Source organism: Macrobrachium nipponense, chromosome 36 (genome assembly GCF_015104395.2).
Source record: "Macrobrachium nipponense isolate FS-2020 chromosome 36, ASM1510439v2, whole genome shotgun sequence".
Lineage (NCBI taxonomy): Eukaryota > Metazoa > Arthropoda > Malacostraca > Decapoda > Palaemonidae > Macrobrachium > Macrobrachium nipponense.
Window position 1 is genome coordinate 62840254 of NC_087220.1, and position 25831 is coordinate 62866084.

Genomic DNA, 25831 nt, shown 5'->3' on the forward strand with positions numbered 1-25831 from the left:
ATATATATATATATATATATATAATATATATATATATATATATATATATATATATATATATATATACATATACATCTATTATTATATTATTATTAAAATAAAGTTGAAAAATTACAGGAAACAAGAACAACTTCAAAGTTATGTAAATCTTTTGCACTAAATAGATTTCAAAGGCCGACTAGACACTTTCCAAATTAAATACCGAAAACAGAATCTCGTTGGAAAATATTAAATAAAGAGTAATTATGAGTGAATAAAGATGAAGACATTTAAAAAAAAAAAAAAAAGACACAATTACGAGAAGAAAAAGTGAACAAGCAAGGAGGAGAGGAGGTGCCGTTACAAAGCCAACATTCCTTAGTACTACTACTGCTTTCCCTCGGTGAACAAGCGTGTCGTCGTTCATGGCTTCCAGTCAACTTACGTCTTTTGTGTTTCATTGACGAATAATTAACATCACGGTGCAGGATCAACAAAAATATGCCGAAACTACAACTCAAATCCAAGTAAGTAGTGACATTAACGAGTGTGCTTATGGATGCCTATTCTACATAAGGCCTAATACGCCATGCTACTGCTGCCATTAATTATTGGACTACCTACCTAGCCTATATTTTTATGTCTATACCTAATATTAAACCCCATAGGCCTACAAGACGAAATGCCTTCCGTAGGCTATGAAATGTTCGAACGTTCTGAGGAAACCGGTAGCGAATTCTTAGGCCTATTGAAGGGTCAGGAATAGGAAGAGACCTCATTCTGGTTCTACCGACAATAGGGTAGATCACCACGGCAGGCCAACCCTCATCACGGTGGACGGGTCTTATTCACTCCATATTTAATTGGTGAAACAAGAATACAATTGCAACTCTAAGCATACCATTTAAAAGACTGAAGTTTCGTCAACATAATGTGATATAGGGTAGAACATCACGACAGGCCAACCCTCATCACGGTAGACGGGTCTTATTCACTCGATATTTAATTGGTGAAACATGAATACAATTGCAACTCTAAGCATACCATTTAAAAGACTGAAGTTTCGTCAACATATTGTGATATATGAAAGCCCCATACGAACTAAAATAAGCATGTGAGCTCTTCGTAAAATAATTGTTTTTTCAAGGCAGTTTTGAAATCCAATAATGGCGGCTACGTTTTTGCATGGACGGGTTCTCATCAGTGGACTGGCCACCATCTTTCCCCCAGCCTTCCCAGCACTCATTTGAACAATGTTAGCGTATGTATGTAACGTTTATTGATCTTACTCAAGATTGCAGTTGTAATCAGCACAATAAAACAACATTTTGTTGCCTATATTAGTGAAAGTATGAAACTTGTTATTCCCGGGGTTATGGTTGGAACTGAATTCATTCTTACCTTGTAATCGGCGGTTTTTATCCTTACTGCCATCACAACTGAAACTCCACAGTGCTTATTTGATTGTTATTATACACATTTTGGTCTCAGTTCACTCCACATTGCACTTTAAACCCGTTGCTGTTCCTGGTTTCTAAGCGCGCGCGCCATAAACACAATTTCGAACAGCAGACGACGACAGACGACGAAACTGCAAAGTTTTATTCCCTAAACTGTTTACTTTACTCGTTATTTAGTTTAAATTTACTTTGTTATTTAAAAATTTTGATTTAATTCATGTATATTATCCCTTTTTTTTGCAACCAAATTACCCCGAAAAATTACAGATATTTCTAAAAGTAGATAAAATCAAATGTTTCTAACGTTTTCGTACATCTGGCTGCCGAAAACCATAGAGGAACGAATATGGAAAAGTGCAGAGGAACGACTACGTTTTTTTTTTTTTTTGCTTTTTGTTTTTGCTAGCACTTTTCATTGATTTCAGTCTTTATTAGTATTTTGAATTTCTTTAATAATCGTATGCCAGAAATAAATGTAACCTTAATGTTTTGCATGCTTTAATGTTTGCATGTTAAGAATGGCAAAATCATTCGTTGCCACATTAGTGGAGGCTTCACACATACGCCGTTCCATTATTATCTGTTAGCGTCCGCCCCTGATGAGCTCGCTGCTACGTACCGTCACGCTTTTTTTGTAATCAGCGATCATAGCACTGATGATAGTTTTTCAAAGTTAATATTGATTTTTATGCTTGTTATTCATACTGTAATTAAACTGTAGGAAATTCTCTCTCTCTCTCTCTCTCTCTCTCTCTCTCTCTCTCTCTCTCTCTCATCTCCTCTCTCTCTCTCTCTCCGAGTTCCAGTCACTCGGCAAAGAAAAGTCATCTTCACTCCCGCAACTCTTGGGACATTCATGTGAAAGACGCGAAATCCAATTTGTCTCGATAAACGCCCCGAAGCGTAGTTGAAAGAAAACCAACAGGGACAGGCAGTTTTCTAGCATAAGCGACACCAGGAAAGAGTGCCAGCTGGAAATAAGTTTCCCATGTGCTGAGAGTGTTACCAAATGATGTTCCTACACTTTCTATACGAGTAAACGTATTATTACGGGGGCTGACGGCTTGACAAGCACAGTTAAAGTCTTGAACGTAATATCCCGTTGAAGGCGCTACCAAGTAGATCGCGGTAAACGTATTATTACGTGGGTGACGCTTAACAGGTTATATACTGTTTCCATGAATTCTAGTTGTCATAGTAATGCAATAATGATAAAATTGCTTTTAATATTTATGTATATATACTTCCATACATAGCCTAATTTCACCAATTTCAACGTTTTGTGTGTAGTCTTATACCCCAGTTTGGAGGGTCAAACACATACCGAATGGCAACAGAGAGAGAGAAAGGAAGGTGGAGGAACGAAGAAGAAAAGGGATGGCGGTGGAGGGGGGGGGGGGGGGGAGAGGGTAGGTGGAGCTTTATACACGTGTTCGTATCCATTTCTGCATAATGGAGTTTTTGTCTCTTGGTACAAGGACAAGTGTCGTTATTCTTTACGATTAGTGATTCACGATACCCTTATAAATTACGGCACTGGGTGTAATGCACTATAGCAAAATCTCGTTCTGTACGAGTGTTTCGTTACAGAATAGGTATTGCCCAAAACGTGCTTGCACTGTCTCTGAAACCATAGTAGACATGCTGCTTAGTTGTCATCAGTTTTTATAACCAAGTATTTTTTACAAGCTAGCTATTGAATAAATTTGTATTTTTCTCAGTCAAAAACATAGCCCCTCAATGCTAACTTTCCTCTTTTAACGACTTTCTGGTCATTGCAATTCGGCCCATAATTTCTTAGGTGCGAAAACAGACAGAGGCCCAGGGACCGAAAACGATTGCGTCACACTACTGCGGTAATCCAAGCAGTAAAAACATCTTCATATATCCAAAAAGTAAATAATAAAGATATACATGGCGCATTACGATTATAAACAATTACATGAATAGCTGATAACAATCTGCATGATTAACTGGGGTAAACTGTTCTGCAAGACAGTTAGGTATAGCAATTATTTGACAATAGGTACGAAAGTCAAGATGTCGTGACGTCATAATACAAACTTAAAAGAACGTTCTAATTCAGAAAAATAATTACTTAAATTTGGGTCAGAGTCGAGTTACTTTTTCAATAATGAATATTTTCAAATTAATCATCATAAATATGTAAAATATTGATGTTTTACTACTTATTTGAAAATTAGCTAAGAGCACGCTTCTCGTCATCTTCTACCAAAACAGCTGTTTACTGCTGGCTTGTTTGTTGGTGAGAAATCGTGTTTCGATTGTTGTGATGAAAGTGCTCCAGCGTCTGTGGGCACAAGTGGTGTGCGGATTTATCACAGGAAATGGTTAGTTTATTGACACAAGCTACTCCGTAAACATCGAGATGGCGTCAATCTTCTAAATACCTCGAGTTGTAAGTAAAAACGTTGACGCGTTTTGTTGAGATTTGCACTACGTTTGAGACCGTTTTCAGTACCCTCTGTTTAAATCTTAAAATTTTGGCCATAATTTCTAACTTTGGAGACAAAAATACTTACTTCGAAAGGAGAGTAGAGGCTTTAGCTCCTCCGTTTCTCACCAACAACAAGTCACGACTGATGCCCATCTCGGGTGTCAGGACGCGTTATAATGTACTTTTTCGGAGGGTGGCAAGCGTTGATTGTAGGTGGCCTGGTTGGCCTGCCGTGGTGATCTACCCTAGGTAGGCCTACAAATACCTAGCTAGGGTAAAAAACCGCATGGTACAGGGGTGGACCATGTACAATCAACGTGTACAACCCCAAAAAAAGTACATTATAACGCGTCCTGACATCGGAGATGGGCATCAGTCGCGACTTGTTGGTGGTGAGAAACGGAGCTAAAGACCTCTACCCTCCTTTCGAAGTAAGTATTTTTTTCCTTTCGAAGTAAGTATTTTCTCCAAAGTTAGAAATTAAGGCCAAATTTTAAGTTTTGTACATGAACTTTCCTGTCAGATATATACGTACTTAGCTTTACGTCTCTGACGTCACGACAGAATTCAAAACTCGCGGCACACACGACAGGTAGGTCAGGTGATCTACCACCTTACCCCCCGCCGCTGGGTGGCGGCTGTAAGAACCAATCTCCCTTTCCAGCCAGAATTTTTTCTGTCGCCGGTGACGACTACACCTGTGGTTGTTACCTCCTGACAGCTTTATTCGATTCTCGTTGCCGTGGATTTATTTGGACTGACTTTCGGTGAAGTACCTGATCTTGTTGGCTTGGCATATGCATTTGTGGATTGTTTTTGGATTTTGATTTGGATTTTTCTTTGATTTCAAGATGTCTGAGTTAGAGGTTAAGAAATCTTCTATGTTTAGGGTGTGCTCTATGGATGAATGCAAGGTGAGACTACCGAAAGCTACGGTAGATCCTCACACAGTTTGCTTTAAATGTAGAGGGAAAGAATGTTCTTTTGTTAACCCGTGTAATGAGTGTGAGAAGTTGGATGAGGTGAATGGAAGGCTCTTTCTTCCTACTTGAGGAAGTTAGAGAAAGACAGGGTGAGAAAGGCTTCGTCTAGGAGTTCTAGTAAGTCTCGTATTAGCGAGGTAGAAGAAAATCCTGTTGTAGCATTAGAACCTTCTCCAGTTTCAGCTCCTGTGCCCTGCATCGAACCTAAGGATACGACTACGGAAGTGGCAACCATGAGAGCCACGATCCTTAGCATGGAAAAGAAGATTCGTTCGTTGCAAGGTAAGAGTAGTGAAGGTGAATTGTGCAGTGGAGGGTGCGTCTGATCGGCTCCTTAATGCTTCCAGGCCTAGACCTCTTCCAGACTCCCAGTCCCAGTGGAGGAGGAAAGTCAACAGCCGCAGGAAGGTTAGGGGAGAACCCTCCCGATTCAGGGTTCCCCTCGTAGATCCTGATGTTCGTACCCAGGCTGCCCCTTGTTCGTGCGAAGAAGGAGGTATTGCGCCAATGCTTCTCTTCTTCCTCACCTTCGCCTAGAAGAGGATGGAGCGCCTCGGATTCTTCGCGACCGCTGAAGAGAGCCTGGAAGGCTCCTGGCGCCTTTCCTTCCAGCCCGGAAGTTTTTCCAGAAGAGCCGGAAGTTGAGATCAAGAAACCCAGGATGGAGCAGGAGTTCTCGCCTCATAGTAGGCTTCGAGCCTCTTCTCCGGTGGAGGATTTTGCAAGATCTCCAGCTCGAATTCTTGCTGGGCTGCAAGCGCAGATTTCGGCGCTGGCGGGCTCCTTGGCAGGAGGAACGCGTCGGAAAGACGTCTCTCTCCCTGTCAAGAAGTCTAGGATTCCTTCACCTGTGTTACCTTCTCAGTCAGAGTCGGTTCTCTCTCCTGTATCAGCGATGGAAGGAGGCGCTCTTCCCTCGGCAGACGCTTGTCGTCTTCCAGGCGTCAATCGCCCAAGAAGCTTTCTCCTGGTGACTACATTGCTCCAGTAGAAAAAATAAAGGGAGGCCTCTAGCGCCTAGTAGGCGCTCGTCTAAAGACAGGCGTACAGCCTCGTCTTCTCGCTCCTTTACCGAAGATCCTTCATTCTCCGGATAAGAGAGCCTACTCTTTAATGGATTCGTCAAGAGACAGGATCTCGCCTTTTGTTAGGCGCCTTGAGCCTAGTAGGCGCTACTCCCCAAGTAGACGCTCTCCCGCTCCCAAGCGCGGTGCGAAGATAGGCGCTTTTCTCCTGATAGGCGCGGCTCCTATTAGCCGCTCTGTTCGGGACTAGGCGTGTAGAGCCTGAAAGATATGTCTTCTGGGAGACTACCTTTTGAAGAGACACACAAGTCTGGATCGAAGTTTGTGGAGCATGGTAGACGCCGGTCACCTAGTAGGCGACCTTCTCCAGGGCTTCGCTCTCCTGTAAGTAGGCGCCAAGAGCCTAGTAGGCATTCGCCTCATGGCAGGCTCAGCTCGCCTGGCAGCCGCTCTCCTTTGAACAGGCGCATGGATCCTGTGAAGCGCCTTGAGCATAGTAGGCTCTCCGCTCCTAGCAGGCGCTCCCCTTTGGAAGCCCGGGATTCTAGGAGTAGATTAAGGATCAAAGAGCACGCACTCATCAGAGTAGGAAGGACTCATTCGAGAGGAGCTCTCCAGAAACTTGGCTTCCCATGATAGGCGCCAGACTGCTACTAGACACTCTCTAGACAGACGCACTTCATTTAGAGAAGGCTAACTGCCCTCGTAAAGAAGCGGAGGGTTCTTCAGTGGATGAAGTTGAACCTTCAGAAGAGGATTTGGTGAAGGACTCGTCAGTTTCGTCCTATAAGATCCTTACAGATCTCCTTCTTCAAGAGTTTGGAGACTCCCTTACTAATCCCGTCGCTCCTCCGTCTCCTCTCTCTTTATTCTCGACTTCGAAGAAGACGAAAGTTTCCTCTTGTGTGAGGATGAAGCCAACCATCTCAATGAAGAAGGCTTTGAGAGGTTTTGGTGATTGGCTGCTTTCTAAGGAAGAGAAAGGAAGACTGTGTTTTCTTTCCCTCCTTCCAAGCTTACGGGCAGACTAGGGTTTTGGTACGAGTCTGGAGAACCCCTAGGCCTGGGTCTTCCTTCATCGGCGGATGCGGACTTCTCTTCACTGGTAGATCAGCACGGACGCTCCGGCTCTTTTGTCTGCTAAGACTACCTGGGCTATGAACGAGCTTGACCACCTGTTGAAGGAATGTTTAGAGTCTTGGAAGTCTTCAACTTCCTTGACTGGTCTTTGGGTTCTTGGCTAAGAAGGACTCAGAACCCGGATTCTATTTCGCCAGAAGATCTCAACAGTGTTCTAACGTGCATTGATAAAGCAGTTAGAGATGGATCGAGCGAAATAGCCTCCCTGTTTGGAGCAGGGATCCTTACGAAGAGATCAGTCTTCTGCTCTTTTCTGACTTAAGTCTGTTTCGCATGCCCAAACGAGCCTCGCTTCTGTATCCGCAGCTCTCGCCTCTGTTTATTTCCAAGAAAGAAGATAATCCAGGACATCTCAGGATCTATCTCTGCGAAGGCGATCAACGACATCAAGCTCGGCGCGCAGTCGGCACGGAAGCCTAGGACCTCCATTCCAGTCGAAGACGAAAGAAGGAGGGACTCCAGCTAGACAGGAGCCCTTCGAGAGGGGGCCCTCCTTCTAGAGCCTCTACCTCGAAAGGTAATAGACCTTTCAAGAGAGGTAGATCCTTCTCAGCTCTCCAGAGCTAAGAAGTAGGGAAGTAGTCCTCCAAACACCAGTAGGTGCCAGGCTTCTAAGATTCTCGGAAGCCTGGGCAAAGAGAGGAGCGGACAACTGGTCCCTCTCGATTATCCGGAAAGGATACCTGATCCCTTCACGGAAAGACCACCGTTGACAACGACTCTGAGGGAGTTGGTGGCCAGGTACAGGGATCCCATCATGAGCCTTGCTTTAAACACAAGCAGTGGAACAAATGTTCGAGAAAGAGGCTATAGAGCTAGTGAGCGACCCTTGCTCAGCGGGCTTTTACAACCGCCTTTTTCTAGTTCCAAAAGCCTCAGGAGGATGGAGACCGGTTCTGGATATAAGCGCCCTGAATTTCTTTGTAGAAAAGAGGAAGTTCGCCATGGAGAGACATCCTCAGTGTTGGCGGCCCTTCGGCCAGGGGACTGGATGGTGTCCCTAGATCTTCAGGACGCTTACTCTTTCCATGTGCCTATCCATCCTTCTTCAAGGAAATACCTCAGGTTCATGATGGGAGGAAGGATATTCCAGTTCAGGGCTTTGTGCTTCGGCCTTTCAACAGCCCCTCAGGTCTTCACAGGCCTAATGAAAAAATGTAGCAAGATGGCTACATTTGGAGGGAGTCAGAGTGTCCCTTTACTTGGACGACTGGCTAATCAGAGCCAAGTTGCAGAAAAGATGTTTGGAGGACCTACAAAAGACCCTTTTCATGGCAAGTTCTCTGGGACTTTTGGTGAACTTTCAAAAGTCTCAGTTGATCCCCAGTCAAGATCGTATCTATCTGGGGATTCGGATGGCTTTCTCTGGATTTTCGGGCTTTTCCGTCTCCAGAAAGGATAGCCCAAGGGTCAGAGAAAGTCAAAGCCTTCCTAGAGAAAGACGTATGCACAGCGAGGGAGTGTATGAGTTTGTTGGGGGGGGACACTCTCCTCGTTGAGCAATTCCTTTCTCTAGGAAGGTTGCACCTCAGACTCTCCAGTTCTTTCTACATCGAAACTGGAGGTCGTTATTCGCAAAACCTAGAGTTCTCCTTCGAGATCTCAAGGGAAATCAAGAAGGACCTCTCTTGGTGGGCCAACCCTCTCAGGTTTGCAGAAGGGATGTCCCTTCACATTCCGAACCCCAACCAAGTGTTGTATTTTCCGACGCCTCGGGAAACAGGTTGGGGAGCAACGCTCGGCTCAAGAGAAGTGTCAGGCACCTGGAAGAAGGAACAGGTGACCTGGCACATCAACAAGAAGGAGCTGATGGCGGTTTGGCTAGCTTTGAAAGCTTTCGAGCCCCAGTCCTAGCTTCAGCAGTACAGATCAACTCGGACAACACCACGGCCCTGGCTTACATCAGGAAGCAGGGGGGGACTCACTCTTTCACCCTGTACGAGACAGCAAAAGAACTTCTGCTTTGGGCAGAGCAAAGGAAGATTTGTCTCCTTACCAGGTTCGTACAGGGAGAAAAGAAACATCAGAGCAGACCTCCTAAGCAGGAAAGATCAAGTCCTGCCTGCAGAGTGGACTCTTCACGAGGATGTTTGCCAGGACCTGTGGAAGCTTTGGGGCAAGCCTCATATAGACCTCTTCGCCACAGCCAAGAATGCGAGGATAGCCAACTACTGCTCTCCGATATCGGACCCGATGCAGTGTCGATAGACGCTTTTCTACTAGATTGGAAGGGTCTAGACAGTATGCTTTTCCTCCATTCAAGATACTGGGAGAGGACTCTAAAGAAATTTGCAGAATCGGAGGCAGCAAGGATGACGCTGGTAGCCCCGTTCTGGCCCGCACAAGATGGTTCACAGAGGTACTGGAATGGTTAGTAGATCTTCCGAGAACATTACCACAGAGGATCGATCTGCTCAGACAACCCCACTTCGAGAGGTATCACAAAAACCTCCCGCTCTAGATCTGACTGGCTTCAGACTGTCAAAAAGTTTGGTCAGAACGAGAGGCTTTTCTGCAAGAGTTGCAACGGCTATCGCAGCAGCAAGAAGGCCTTCTACCCTTAGAGTCTACAATCGAAGTGGGACGTCTTTCGGCGATGGTGTAGGAACCATCACTTTTCCTCTTCCAGTACCTCTGTGACCCAAATAGCAGACTTCTTACTTTTCCTTAGGGAACAAAGTGGATTGGCGGTTTCAACCATTAAAGGCTATCGTAGCATGTTATCTGCAGTGTTTTTAGGCACAGAAACTTAAACATTTCAGAAGATAAGGACCTTCATGATCTAATAAGATCGTTTGAAACATCCAAGAAGGTTTCTCCAGTGATTCCGAGTTGGAATCTGGATGTAGTGCTACGTTACCTGAGATCCACTCAGTTCGAACCGCCTCAGTCTGCCTCGTTTAGAGACTCACGAAGAAGACAATTTTTCTCATGGCATTGGCTTCCGCAAAGAGGTTAGTGAACTCCATGCACTAGAAGGAAAATGTGGGATTCAGAGGAGATGCAGCTATCTGTTCGTTCCTACCTTCGTTCTTGGCTAAGAACGAGAACCCCTCAAATCCTTGGCCTAGGAGCTTTGCAGTCCAAGGATTGTCTGCATTAGTAGGCGAGGAAGCAGAGAGGTCGCTTGCCCAGTACGAAGTTTAAAGTTTTATCTACAGAGAAAGAAAAAACTTAAGGGCAATGATGTCAACCTTTGGTGCCTGTAAGAGATCAAGGAGGACTCTTTCGAAGAATGCGCTTTTCTTTCTTTTATCAGAAGCCTGGTGAAAGAAGCGCATGCGATATGTGATGAAAGTCAATTCAAAGTTCTTAAGGTCAAAGCTCATGAGGTAAGAGCTATTGCCACGTCATTGACTTTTAGCAAAAACATATCCCTGAGTAATATTATGAAGGCAACATTCTGGCGTTGCAACTCAGTCTTTGCAAATCACTATCTGAGAGACGTCAAAATTACGTATGAAAAGTGCTTCGGGTTAGGGCCCGTACGTATCGGCGGATTCGGTGCTGGGGCAGGGAGCTGAGACATATCCTTTGTAGTATATATTTTTCCCCTTGTTAGGTTGTAAGTTTTTGGTTGTTTGAAAAGAACATGCGGGTAGGCATGTTTTTCATTTCGTAGTTCTAACAATGATTAGATTGGTTAGGTGATCGGTTTATGTTTGAGCTCCTTGCAATGATAGTGGTTAGGTTCTGTCATATAAGTGGGCGAATCCCCGTTGACAGATCCTGCTCGGATTCTATCAAGTAAGCGGATAACCAAATCCCTTTGATAGACCCAAAAGAGTCTCCGTCAGCAGTAGGTCACGCCCTCGCTGAAGCTCTTAAGGCAACGCAGACTCATAGACAGTAACTACGAAGTCTTCTGCCTAAACAGTAAGAACCAAGGTTGTGTTTTACATCCTACAACTAGTGTGTTGTTTTCCCTTTTTTCCATATTTATATTGCTGTCTCTTTCCCGCCACCAAGGGTGTCAATCAGCTAAGTATATATCTGACAGGAAAGTTCATGTACAAAAATGTTATTGTTAGTTATACAATAAGGTTTTGTACATACTTACCTGGCAGATATATACGATTGATGGCCCGCCCAGCCTCCCCTCAGGAGACAGGTGGAAGGAAAAATTCTGGCTGAAAAGGGAGATTGGTTCTTACAGCCGCCACCCAGCGGCGGGTAAGGTAGATCACCTGACCTACCTGTCGCGTGTGCCGCGAGTTTTTGAATTCTGTCGTGACGTCAGAGACGTAAAGCTAAGTATATATCTGCCAGGTAAGTATGTACAAAACCTTATTGTATACTAACAATAACATATTTAAACAGAGGGTAGTGAAATGGTGGTACAAGGCAGTCCAAATCTCACCAAAACGCGTTCAACATTTTTACTTACCTACAACTCGAAATATTTAGAAGATTGACGCCATCTCGATGTTTACGGAGACGCTTGTGTCAATAAACTTCCCATTTCCTGCAATAAATCCGCACACCACTTGCACCCACAGACGCTGGGGCACTTTCATCACAACAATCGGAACACAGTCCCTAACCAGCTATTGCAATACACCCCCTGAACACCTGAACTAGCCCTGGTCACTTACCAGCCCGAACCACCTCATTTATTAAAAATTTACCAAATCTTTGGTTAAAATAACGATCAGTGTTGCCAATCTCCTGGCAAACACCCTCGTTACCTAGTTACCAGCCCACCGCTAGTAGCCCTGCCTCACGGGCCGGTCACACCTGCCCTCTCACGTCAATCACTTATCGTTCGCGGTGGAGTACAGATGTATCCACAGCGAACTCCTTTTTGGTCTTGCCCCGGCCTTCATTTGCACCTTTGATTGATTGAATTTGGTGACGAATTACGCATCCCTTTGGATTACGGTTGGATTGCTCTTAATACCTTGTCATTAGACATTGATTCTGCAAAGAAAGAAACAACACAGGCTACGACAACGACTACTGCATCCTCGGCCACGACATCACAGAAAACGACGAGCGGGAGTTCAACAACGTATCGTCTTTGCCAACAATGCAAGAAAAGGATGAGTACCCTGTGACACGATAGTCATTCCTTATGCGTAAATTGTAGGCCTGTTCAATATATAATATAAAGACCAGATGTTTGGAATGTCAGGAGTGGTCTTTGGACCAGATGTTAGGGTATCTCAAACATAGGAAGGTCTCGTATTAAGAAGTAACTGTAGGCAGGAAGAGACTAACGTAGATCAAGATAAAGACTTAAGAGACAGTGCTCTTTAAGAGACTTAGAGTACGCTGACATCGATATACATCTGTTACCGATTTTATGTCAAGATTATGTGAGGATAGATCGAGCAATAGGGATACTGAAATTACTAATCGTTCTGTTCCAGCTCCCCTGCCTGTTCCAGAATCAGCCCTAACCGGTGCTGGGGGTTATGGGGATCCGCAAGCCCACGGGCAGGATCCGCCGTCCCCCCTGGCGCGGAGCAGGCAGTGTTGGCAGCAGATTCCCCTTCCCTCGATGTGTAAGTTCTCAGGATGATAAAACTTAGGTCAGATATAGACGAGTAGGGATAATAGGCTACATAGTGTTTTAGTTTAGGAAGAGAATTGCAGGCTTCTCGGGTCGGTTTTTATTAAAAGTAGTAGTTTTTAAAGGCACAGTGTCCTTAGAGCATCTTTAGGCTTTTTCCTGCTTCGAGTTCCTTGCATCAGAAGCTTTTAGGCCAGGGTTGGTCTTTCAGATATGCTCCTTCGTCTTTAAGGTTACTTTCCTCTACGTATACGATACGATAATTGTTAATATCAACTAATTCTCCGTTCAATGCATATTGACTTACGATATTCAGTATGAAGAGAAATCGAATAAAATTAACTACGGTTAGCCTAGTGTTCACGATGATATATCGTATGCATATTCAGTAGCTAGCCTAACCTAAAGTATTCGCTGTACAACATATCGGTAGTTATTTTTATTTTGGCTAACGCTGTAGGCTTAAGGCAATCTTGACTTCGGATAATTCAATACAGGTGTAATTGAAAACGAACGAGATCCGATCTGAGGATAATTAATATGAATGTAATCGAACAGAATGAAGATCGGATTCTGTCCGACTAAAGCATTATAATTGTATTATGTGTATCAATCATATTGGCGTAGTATAAACACTAAACTCGGCAGTCATTCACGCTGGAATCAGCGGATGACGAATACGGGTTTGCGTCGCCGTATCCATCTCATTCTCTCCTGATTGACTAAAATGACTAACGTAACAACACTCTCACTTATGCCAAGTTTGTACAAACGTCTTAAAGGAGACGTGTCTTCACTATGTTGACCATTTAATATAGTCAATGAGGTATCTATCTTGGGGCATATAAACAGATGTCAGATATAAGGAATTTGTATGCATGACGTCTTCATACGTTTAACAAACTATTGCCCGTCAGTATTTACATTGAGCTGATGTCAATTACAGTTACAAATTATTACCAGTCGTATTATCAAAATTACAATAACAACTGAAATTTAATATTATGCCTAATAAAGTTAATTTAATTACCTTTAAACATATTATTTTATTACTTTTCAATTAAATTTATAATTACACTAGCTTGTCGTCAAACAGCACTATTGCAAGGAGGTGTGGTTTAGACAGACAAGGATGCCGGCTAGTCTATTTTTTTTTTTTCTCCTTGGCTTCAGATTCAACCATATCACTTGGTCTCGGCTAATGTTTTTGTCCTTAGTTAGCATATTAATGAATATCTGGATACTTAACTTATGTAACGAAGTCATACTGTTCGTCTTACGATGTAATTTAAGACCAAAATTTTGACTGATACGTCTCATCGGAAGCTAGTTTTCCCTCTGGGTTAGATGGCGTTAAATTTAGGATTCCGTTCGTTTTTCACTCGTTTTTCATAGGTATTACGAACCTTACACTTTATATACGTTATTAATCCTTTGTCTGTGTGAAAACAACAGTAATGAGCTCTTTCATGCTATTAGTTTCTTTTACCACGGCTGCGTTGGAATTCATACATAAGCTCGGGACTTCTGTCCAGGTTGCTGATGAACGTAATTTTGCCTTATTAGCTTCAGCTGCATTTATAACATGAATACAGTAATTACCGTCCCACGCGGATGAATACAATAACGGATGTTGCTATCGGATTCGATTACTGTCACACGCTGATCAATACAATAAAGTGATGTTGTTATAGGAGTCGATCGCATTAGCAACAAGTTCTCGTTCGGTTGTTCATAGCTGTACGGAGTTATACGAGTATTATCGTTAAGATAATACCCTTTTAACTTGCTGCAATTTGCGGAGGTGGAGATATTAGACGATCGTAATTTCTCTCTCTCTCTCTCTCTTCCCTGATTTTATCTCTCTCTCTCTCTTTTCCCTGATTTTATATTCTCTCTTTATCCTAGACGATTGTGTTTCTCTCTCTCTCTCTCTACTCTCTCACTATTCTGATTTCATATTCTCTCCATATTCTTCATCATCCTATTTTTCCACGCTCTCCTAACACTGGACTCATTGTGCAACAGAGGTTTTTCTTCCTTTCACACCTTTTCAAACTTTCTCAATTTCCCTTCAGCGCTGACTGACCTCATAGGTCCCAATACTCGGCCTTTGGCCTAAATTCTATTTTTAAACCCAACAATCTTGCTGTCTGAGTTAGTATTAGAGTAGGGAGCGAATATTCGGAATATGTATAAGGTATTCATGATATGATATATCACAAGAGGATTTTAAGTATTAGGAAAGATAGGAAAGAACATGTCTGGGTCTATCTGAGGGTATTCTTCCAAGTGCCAGCCAGGCAGAGTACAGACAGGCAGGTACAACACTACAAGAGAGGACATCACTACGATCGACGACACCGTTGTCTCCTCCGTACATGAGAGGCCTAAGGCCACATGGGAGGTCTTCAGTTTCCCTCCATACATGAGAGGCCGAGAGCCACCAAATGGGAGGTCTTCAGATCCCTTCCATACATGAGAGGCCGAGAGCCACATGGGAGGTCTTCAGATTCCCTCCATACATGAGAGGCCGAGAGCCACATGGGAGGTCTTCAGTTTTTCCTCTACTCAGGTGAGGCACATAGGCCAGCTGAGAGGAAACAGGTTTGTATCCCTTCCGCACTCAATGAGTTTTGACCTTAGGGTAGAGGTGCAGGGAGTTTTTCCCTCCACATATGGCAGGCCTAGAAGGCCACACATGGGAGATTAGCTTGGCCGAGTGACAAATGAACTTGAGACTGACTCGCGTACTCAATTAATATTGACTGACAACTAGTACAGTGGAGGGCCGGGCAGATTTGATTTCCCCACCTCCAAATTAATGTTGTTAATCGGGCTAGTTCAGGTGTTCAGGGGGTGTATTGCAATATGAAGTTTTTATTGTAAAACTAATATTGTAATACCTACCTGAACACCTGAATGATTCCCACCCTCCTCCCCTCTCATACAGAGTTATTGAGTTATGATTGACGTGAGAGGGCAGGTGTGACCGGCCCGTGAGGCAGGGCTACTAGCGGTGGGCTGGTAACTAGGTAACGATGGTGTTTGCCAGGAGATTGGCAACACTGATCGTTTATTTTAACCAAAGATTGGTAAATTTTTAATAAATGATGGTTCGGGCTGGTAAGTGACCATGGGCTAGTTTCTCAGGTGTTCAGGTAGGTATTACAATATTAGTTTTAACAATAAAAACTTCATGTTTATTAGTAGGGTAAATCACCAGCGACTACCAACCCATATCACGATGTACAGGTCTTATTCACTCGATATTTAAATGGTGAAACAAGAATACAATTACAACTCCAAGCATACCATTCAAAAGATTGAAGTTTCGTCAACATAATGTGATATATGAAAGCCCCATAGGAACTAAAATAAGCATGTGACGCTCTTACGTAAAATATTTCAAGGCAGTTTTTGAAATCCAATATGGCGGCTACCATGGGATGTACCGGTTTTGAACAGTGACGAAAATCATCTTTCCCAGCACTCATTTGAACAATGTTAGCGTATGTATGTAAACGGTTTATTGATCTTACTCAAGTTTGCAGTTGTAATCAGGACAATAAAACAACATTTTGTTGCCTATATTACTGAAAGTATGAAACTTTTATTCCCGGGGTCATGGTTTGAACTGAATTCATTCTTACCTGTAATCGGTGGCTTTTTATCCTTACTGCCATCACAACTGAAACTCCACAGTGCTTATTTGATTGTTATTATACACATTTTGGTCTCAGTTCACTCCACATTGTACTTTAAACCCGTTGCTGTTGCTGGTTCCTAAGCCGCGCGCAGCACAAACACAGTTACGAACAGCAGCCGACAAACTGCAAAGTTTTATATTCCCTAAATTGTTTACTTTACTCGTTATTTAGTTTAAATTTACTTTGTTATTTAAAAATTTTAATTTAATTCATGTATATTTATCCCTTTTTTGCAACCAAATTACCCCGAAAAATTTACAGATATTTTCTAAAGTAGATACAATCAAAAGTTTCTAACATTTTCGTACATCTGGCTGCCGAAAACAAAAACCATAGAGGAATGAATACGGATAATTGCATAGAGGAACGACTACGGAGAAGTGAATGATATACATATATATATATAATATATATATATATATATATATATATATATATATATATATATTTTTTTTTTTTTTTTGCTAGCACTTTTATAGATTTCAGTCTATATTAGTATTTGAATTTCTTTAATAACCGTATGCCAGAAATAAATATAACCTTTAATGTTTGCATGCTAAGAATGGCAAAATCATCGTTGCCAACATTAGTGGAGGCTTCACACATACGCTGTTTTCATTATTATAAACAGTTTTCCATGAATTCTAGTTGTCATAGTAATGCAATAATGATAAAATTGCTCTAATATTTATGTATACAGTATATACTTCCAATACATTGCCTAATTTAAAAAACACCATTTCAACATTTTGTGTGTAGTCTTATACCAGTTTGGAGGGTCAACACATACCGAATGGCAACAGAGAGAGAGAGAGAGAGAGAGAGAGAGAGAGAGGAGAGAGAGAGAGAGAGAGAGAGAGAGAGAAAGAGAACGAAGGAGAGAGGAGCAAAGCCGACGAAGGAAATGGGTGGGGGGGGGGGGGGGGGGGGGGGGGGGGCGGGGGGGGGGGGGGGGAGGGTAGGTGGAGCTTTTATACGTGTTCGTATCCATTTCTGCATAATGGAGTTTTTGTCTCTTGGTACAAGGACAAGTGTCGTTATTCTTTACGATTAGTGATTCACGATACCCTTATAAATTATGGCACTGGGTGTAATGCACTATAGCAAAATCTTGTTCTGATACGAGTGTTCGTTACAGAAATAGGTATTGCCCAAAAATGTGCTTGCACTGTCTCTGAAACCCATAGTAGGTATGCTGCTTAGTTGTCAATCAAGTTTTTTGTAATCAAGTATTTTTTACAAGCTTAGCTATTGAATAAATTTTGTATTTTCTCTATCAAACATATGCCCCTCAATGCTAACTTTCCACTTGTAACGACTTTCTGGTCATTGCAAATTCGGCCCATAATTTTCTTATGGTGCGAAAACAGAGGCGCATCGACCGAAATCGATTGCGTCACACTATGGCGATAATCCGGCGGAGTAAACATCTTCATATATCCAAAAAGTAAATATAAACGATATATATGGAGCATTACGATTATACCAATTACATGAAGAGCTGATAATCTGCATGAATAACTGGTAAACTGTTCTGCAAGAAAGTTGAGTAAAGCAATTATTTACAATAGGTACGAAAGTCAAGATGTCGTGACGTCATAATACAGGACTTGAAAGAACGTTCTAATTCCAAAAAATAATTACTTAAATTTGAGTCAGAATCGAGTTACTTTTTCAATAACGAATATTTTCAAATTAATCATCATAAATATGTAAAATATTGATGTTTTACTATTTATTTAAAAAATTATTGAAGTGCACTTTTCGTCGTCTTCTTCTACCAAAACAATTGTTACTCGGTGAGGGAAAGTTTTCCGATTGTTGTGATAAAAGTGTCCCAGCGTCTGTGGGCACAAGTGGTGTGCGGATTTATCACAGGAAATGGTTAGTTTATTGACACAAGCGACTCTGTAAACATCGAGATGGCGTCGAATCTTCTAAATACTTCGAGTTGTAAGTAAAAATGTGAACGCTTTGTTTTTGGTGAGTTTGGCAGTAACGTTTGAGCACCGTTTTCACTACCCTCTGTTTAAATCGTAAAATTTGGCCTTAATTTCTAACTTTGGAGAAAATACTTGCTTCGAAAGGAGAGTAGAGGTCTTTAGCTCCGTTTCTCACCAGCAACAAGTCGCGACTGATGCCCATCTCCGATGTCAGGACGCGTTATAATGTACTTTTTTTGGGATTGTACACGCTGATCGAACATGGTCCACTCTGGACCCTATGGTGATTTACCCTAAACAACTGTTTTGGTAGAAGACGACGACGAAGCATGCACTTCGATAATTTTTTAAATAAATAGTAAAACATCAATATTTTACATATTTATGATGATTAATTTGAAAATATTCGTTATGGAAAAAGTAACTCGATTCTGACTCAAATTTAAGTAATTATTTTTTGGAATTAGAACATTCGTTCAAGTCCTGTATTATGACGTCACGACATCTTGGCTTTCGTACCTATTGTAAATAATTGCTTTACTCAACTTTCTTGCAGAACAGTTTACCAGTTATTCATGCAGATTATCAGCTATTCATGTAATTGTTATAATCGTAATGCGCATATATATCTTTATTATTTACTTTTTGGATATATGAAGATGTTTTACTGCCGTATTATCGCCGTAGTGTGATGCAATCGTTTTTGGTCCCTGGGCCTCTGTTTTTGCACCATAAGAAATTATGGGGCAGAATTTGCAATGACCAGAAAGTCGTTAAAAGAGGAAAGTTAGCATTGAGGGGCATATGTTTTGATTGAGAAAAATACAAAGTTATTCAATAGCTAGCTTGTAAAAAATACTTGATTACAAAAAACTTGATTGACAACTATAGGTTTCAGAGACAGTGCAAGCACGTTTTAGGGCAATACCTATTTCTTTAATGAACACTCGTATCAGAACGAGATTTTGCTATAGTGCATTACACCCAGTGCCGTAATTTATTAGGGTATCGTGAATCACTAATCGTAAAGAATAACGACACTTGACCTTGTACCAAAAGACAAAAACTCCATTATGCAGAAATGGATACGAACACGCGTAAAAAGCTCCACTTACCCTCTCCCCCCCCTCCTTTCCTTCTTCGTTCCTTCGCCTCTCTCTCTCTCTCTCTCTCTCTCTCTCTCTCTCTCTCTCTCTCTCTGTTGCCATTCGGTATGTGTTGACCCTCCAAACTGGGTATAAGACTACACACAAAACGTTGAAATTGGTGAAATTAGGCTGTGTATTGGAAGTATATATACATAAATATTAAAGCAATTTTATCATTATTGCATTACTATGACAACTAGAATTCATGGAAACAGTTTATAATAATGAATCGGCGTATGTGTGAAGCCTCCACTAATGTGGCAACGATGATTTTGCCATTCTTAGCATGCAAACATTAAAGGTTACATTTATTTCTGGCATACGGTTATTAACCCTTAAACGCCGAAGCGGTAAAAAAAAATGTCTCCCGTGTGCCGGAGACGTTTCAGAGTGAGCGCGGAAGCGGAAAAAATATTTTTTTCAAAAAATCACAGCGCGCTCAGTTTACAAGATTAAGAGTTCATTTTTGGCTCCTTTTTTTGTCATTGCCTGAAGTTTAGTATGCAACCATCAGAAATGAAAAAAATTATCATTATCATATATAAATAATGCGATATATGATAGCGCAAAAACAAAATTTCATATATAATTGTATTTAAATCGCGCTGTGCGCAAAACAGTTAAAGGTAACATGTTACTTTTTTTTTCGTTGTAATGTACACTAAATTGCGATCATTTTGGTATATAACACATTGTAAAACGATAAAAGCAACACAGAGAAAATATTATCACAAAATAAAGCATGAATTCGTAACGCACGTACGTAAACAAATATTTTTTTCAAAAATTCACCATAAATCTAAATATTGTCCTAGAGACTTCCAATTTCTTTCAAAATGAAGACAAATGATTGAATATTACTATACTGTAAGAATATTAGCTTACAAATGCAGTTTTCGACCATATCTGACGAGTTAAAGTTGACCGAATGTCGAATTTTTTTTATATATTTTTTTATATGCAATTATTTCGGAAATAAGAAAAGCTACAACTTTTAAATATTTTTCGTTTTATTCTACATGAAATTTGCACAACCACATTTTCATATATAAAACTCTATGAAATGTCTAATATGAAACGGAGCAAAATATTCCGAGAATGGGACTCACGCATTTCGGAGATTTGTGGCGGAGAATCCGCGCGCGGAGGGAAGGAAAGTTTTTTTTAAAAATTCACCATAAATTTAAATATTGTGCTAGAGACTTCGAATTTGTTTCACGATGAAGATAAATGACTGAATATTACTGCACTGTAAGAGTTTTATCTTACAATTGCGTTTTTCGACCATTTCTGTAGAGTCAAAGTTGACCGAAGGTTGAAATTTTGGCACTTATCGTTATTTATATGAGAATATCTCAAAACTGATAAAAGCTACAATCATGAGTATTTTATTGTTGTATTCTACATAAAAATGCGCACATTTACATATATAATACTCCATGTAACGGCTAATTTAAAATGGTAAAAAAATTATGTCAGTGACGAAATAATTTCCGAGATGTGTCACAGATACTTTTTAGTGCGGCAAGAAAGAAATTCGCGCTTGCGCGCGCCTGCGTAACGATTGTAAACAAAACAACACCTTGATCCGTGAACTCCCAGCATCCCCAAGGCGCGTGATTCAAGAGTTTTTGGCTGGTAGGCCTAAAAATATTTTTCCGCAAATTTTTAAAAAAACTTTTGTATGTCGACGTAAAACACGTCCAGTCGGCACCCGAGAGACAAAAAATGTCGACGTAAAATACGTCCAGTCGGCGTTTAAGGGTTAATGAAATTCAAAATACTAATATAGACTGAAATCAATGAAAAGTACTAGCAAAAACAAAAAAGCAAAAAAAAAAAAATGTAATATCCACTTATCCGTAGTCGTTCTTCTATGGTTTTCAGCAGCCAGATGTACGAAAACGTTAGAAACATTGGATTGTATCTACTTTAGAAATATCTGTAATTTTTCGGGTTAATTTGGTTGCAAAAAAAGGATAATATACATGAATTAAATTAAAATTTTTAAATAACAAAGTAAAGTTGAACTAAATAACGAGTAAAGTAAACAATTTAGGGAATAAAACTCTGCAGTTTGGTCGTCTGCTGCTCGTAACTGTGTTTGTGGCGCGCGCACCTAAGAACTAGGAACAGCAACTTGTTTAAAGTGCAATGTGGAGTGAATTGAGACCAAAATGTGTATAATTACAATCAAATAAGCACTGTGGAGTTTCAGTTGTGATGGCAGTAAGGATAAAAACCACCGATTACAAGGTAAAAATTAATTAAGTTCAAACCATGACCCCGGGAATAAAAAGTTTCATACTTTCAGTAATATAGACAACAAAATGTTGTTTTATTGTGCTGATTACAACTGCAATCTTGAGTAAGATCAATAAACGTTACATATATACGCTAACATTGTTCAAATGAGTGCTGGGAAGGCTGGGAAAGATGGTTGTCGTCACTGATCAGAACCTGTACATCAACACGGTAGCCGCCATATTGGATTTCAAAACTGCCTTGAAAACATATTTTACGAAGAGCGTCACATGCTTATTTTAGTTCGTATGGGGCTTTCATATATGTATCACATTATGTTGACGAAACTTCAATCTTTTGAATGGTATGCTTGGAGTTGTAATTGTATTCTTGTTTCACCATTTAAATATCGAGTGAATAAGACCTGCCGTGATAAGGGTTGGTAGTCGCTGGTGTTTCCCCCTATAAATGGTCAAGGTTCCATTTTGAGAGTAACGTTTAGCTTAGGCTACATAGCCTAGGCACAATAGGCTACTTATAACGTAAAGCGTCTGAATACACCATGCGCATGACACCATGTGTCATGCGCACGTTCAGCCTATTGGGCAATATTGCTACGTATAAGTTATCTAAATCGAATTGCATATAAAAATGATTGCCTAATCATACAAAACCCTAAGAGACTAGAGGGAAAATAATAAAAATCTTTTTAAACAAATTGAAGCAGAAAAATGAAATCGGAGCACCTACAGATTCGCGGGCCCACCCGTCCGCCGGCCGAAATCGGCGGAAGAACACCAAAACCAATATGGCTGCGGTACCAAAACAATAACAAAGAAAGTAGTTCCGAAATTTAAAGCGAAAGGGTAAAGGGGGACCCCATTGGGAATCCGGGGTTTTTGGGTGGGGGGAGTCAGATACGAGTGGCGATGACCACTGAAAACTTTATATAAACAGTATTGGGGGAGTATGTTGGGAACCAGGTGTTTTTGGGTGGGGGGAAGCAGAGACGGTGTGTGTGGGAGGAAAATAACATAAAATTGAACAGTAGGTGACCCCTTACTCTGCAACCGTGATTCGGGCAACGCTAGCCTACTACTTACCCAAAGTTGGGACTTATTACCCATTTTATATATATTGACCCCTTACTCTGCAAACGCAATGCGGGCTATGCTAGCCTACTGCTTACCCAAATTTAGGACTTCTTACTTATTTTACTCTACAAACGGGAAACGGACCCAGGTAGCCTACTGTACCGGAGCGACTACATATCCGCGGACGATCGATTTATGTGTGCTGTCAGTAAGGCCGTGGCGGAATGGCGCTTCGCGCCTTATGCACATATTTAAAGATTCTTGGCAAGCACGACATGTTTCGGCAAGAGGTAATGTTGCGCTGCGCGCGCTAGCCACAGGGGTTACAGTGGGCCGACCAACCTAACCGCGTGGCTGGCCAGTCTAACCGCAGATAATCCAACAAACCGCGTGGCTGGCCAGTCTAACCGCGGACAATCCACCATCTGGGAGCGACTACATATCTGCAGATGATCGATTTATGTGTGCTGTCAGTAAGGCCGTGGCGGAACGGCGCTTCACGCCTTATCCACATATTTAAAGATTCTTGGCAAGGACGACATGTTCCGGCAAGAGGTAATGTTGCGCTGCGCGCGCTAGCCACAGGGGTTACAGTGGGCTGACCAACCTACCGCGGACAATCCACCAAACCTCGTGGCTGGCCGTCTAACCATGAACAATCCACCATCTGGGAGCGACTACATATCCGCGGACGATCGATTTATGTGTGCTGTCAGTAAGACCGTGGCGGAACGGCGCTTCGCACCTTATCTGCATATTTAAAGATTTTTGGAAAGCACGACATGTTCCGGCAAGAGGTAATGTTGCGCTGCGCGCGCTAGCCACAGGGGTTACAGTGGGCCGACCAACCTAACCGCGTGGCTGGCCAGTCTAACCGCAGACAATCCACCATCTGGGAGCGACTACATATCCGTGGACGATCGATTTGTGTGTGCTGTCAGTAAGGCCCTGGCGGAACGGCGCTTTGCGCCTTATCCGCATATGTATTTATAGATTCTTGGCATGCACAACATGTTCCGGCGAGAGGTAATGTTGCGCTGCGCGCGCTAGCCACAGGGGTTACAGTGGGCTGACCAACCTAACCGCGGACAATCCACCAAACCGCGTGGCTGGCCAGTCTAACCGTGGACAATCCACCATCTGGGAGCGACTACATATCCGCGGACGATCGATTTATGTGTGCTGTCAGTAAGGCCATGGCGGAACGGCGCTCCGCACCTTATCCGCATATTTTAAGATTCTTGGCAAGCACGACATGTTCCGGCAAGAGGTAATGTTGCGCTGTGCGCGCTAGCCACAGGGGTTACAGTGGGCCGACCAACCTAACCGCGTGGCTGGCCAGTCTAACCACGGACAATCCACCCAGTGATAACGAAGGTTGTGACCTAACCAAAGAAACCAACCTAACCGCACTTAGGATGTAAACTACCCTAAATACATTATTGCACTTACCTTAGACTTGAAAATCTTCCATGTCAGAGTTGGAGAATTCTGGTAGGGCGATTCTGGGCCTTTTGACTGGGGGTGGGATGTCTAGCATCGACATTTCAGTTTGAACACCGCGGTCACGGGTTTGTTGAGGTTGAGGAGTACTACTGCGGGATTAAGGACGGATTTTCCTTGGCGTTGACTCTGCTTTCTTTAATGGGTAAGTGCGTTTAATTAGGTCGAGGAATGTTTTGAACGGGCAACCACTGTTATTAAAATATCATTTTTTAATGCAATACATAGAAAAATACAAAGCCATGTAGATTCGAAAGTGTTGGTGTGTATGTTTTTGTTGGTTGGATCGACGTCACGACAGAATTCAAAACTCGCGGCACACGCGACAGGTAGGTCAGGTGATCTACCTTACCCACCGCTGGGTGGCGGATGTATGAACCAATCTCCCTTTCCAGCCAGATTTTTCTCTTCCACCTGTCTCCTGAGGGGAGGCTGGGCGGGCCATCAATCGTATATATCTGCCAGGTAAGTATGTACAAAACCTTATTGTATACTAACAATAACATTTTTGTACATGAACTTTCCTGTCAGATATATACTTAGCTGATTGACACCCTTGGTGGAGGGAAAGAGACAGCAATATTAACATGGAAAAAGGGGGAAACAACACCTGTTGTAGGATGTAAACTACAACCTTGGTTCTTACCTGTTTAGGCAGAAGACTTCATAGTTACTGTCTATTAGTCTGCGTTGCCTGAAGAGCTCAGCGAGGGCGTTGACCTACAGCTGACAGGACTCTTTGGGTCTATCAAAGGGATTTGGTATCCGCTTACTTGATAGAATCCGAGCAGGATCTTGTCAAAGGGGATTCGCCGCCCTCTTATATGACAGCAACCACTATCATTGCAAGGAGCTCAAACATAAACTGATCACCTAACCAATCTAATCATTGTTAGACATACGACATGAAAGAGATGCCTACCCGCATGCTCTTTCAAACAACCAAAAAACTTACAAACTAAACAAGGGGGAAAAAATACACTACAAAGGATATGTCTCAGCTCCCTGCCCCAGCACCGAATCCGCCGATACGTACGGGCCTAACGCGAAGCACTTTTCATACGTAATTTTGACGTCTGTCAGATAGTGGTTCGCGAAGACTGAGTTGCAAGGCCAGAATGTTGCTTTCATAATATTACTCAGGGACATGTTTTTATTGAAAGTTAATGAAGTGGCAAATAGCTCTTACCTCATGAGCTTTGACCTTCAGAAGCTTGAATTGACTTTCATCACATGTCACATGTGCTTCTTTCACCAGGCTTCTGATGAAGAAAGAAAGCGCCATTCTTAGATAGAGCCCTCCTTGGATCTCTTACAGAGCACCAAAGGTTGACATCATTGCCCTTAAGTTTCTTCTTCCTCTGAAGATAAAACTTTAGACTTCGTACTGGGCAAAGTGACCTCTCTGCTTCCTCGCCTACTAAGGCAGATAAACCTTGGATTTCAAAACTCCTAGGCCAAGGATTTGAGGGGTTCTCGTTCTTGGCCAAGAACGAAGATAGGAAGGCACAGATCGCTGCATCTCCTTTGAACCCCACTCTCCCTTCTATTGCATGGAGCTCACTAATCCTTTTTGCGGAAGCCAATGCCATGAGAAAAAGTGTCTTTCTCGTGAGGTCTCTAAAAGAG

The 25831-nt window shown here is 42.1% G+C and overlaps 1 protein-coding gene across 1 annotated transcript in view; it reads left to right on the forward strand.

The window, feature by feature from the left end:
- Positions 1 to 354: 354 nt before the first annotated feature.
- LOC135203776 (transducin beta-like protein 3) overlaps positions 355 to 25831 on the forward strand; it is a 112484-nt gene continuing 87007 nt past the window's right edge. The window contains exon 1 of the mRNA XM_064233744.1: positions 355 to 506. Within this exon, the coding sequence (XP_064089814.1) occupies positions 481 to 506 (26 nt within the window). The 5' untranslated portion in view covers positions 355 to 480. The remainder of the gene's footprint in view (positions 507 to 25831) is intronic.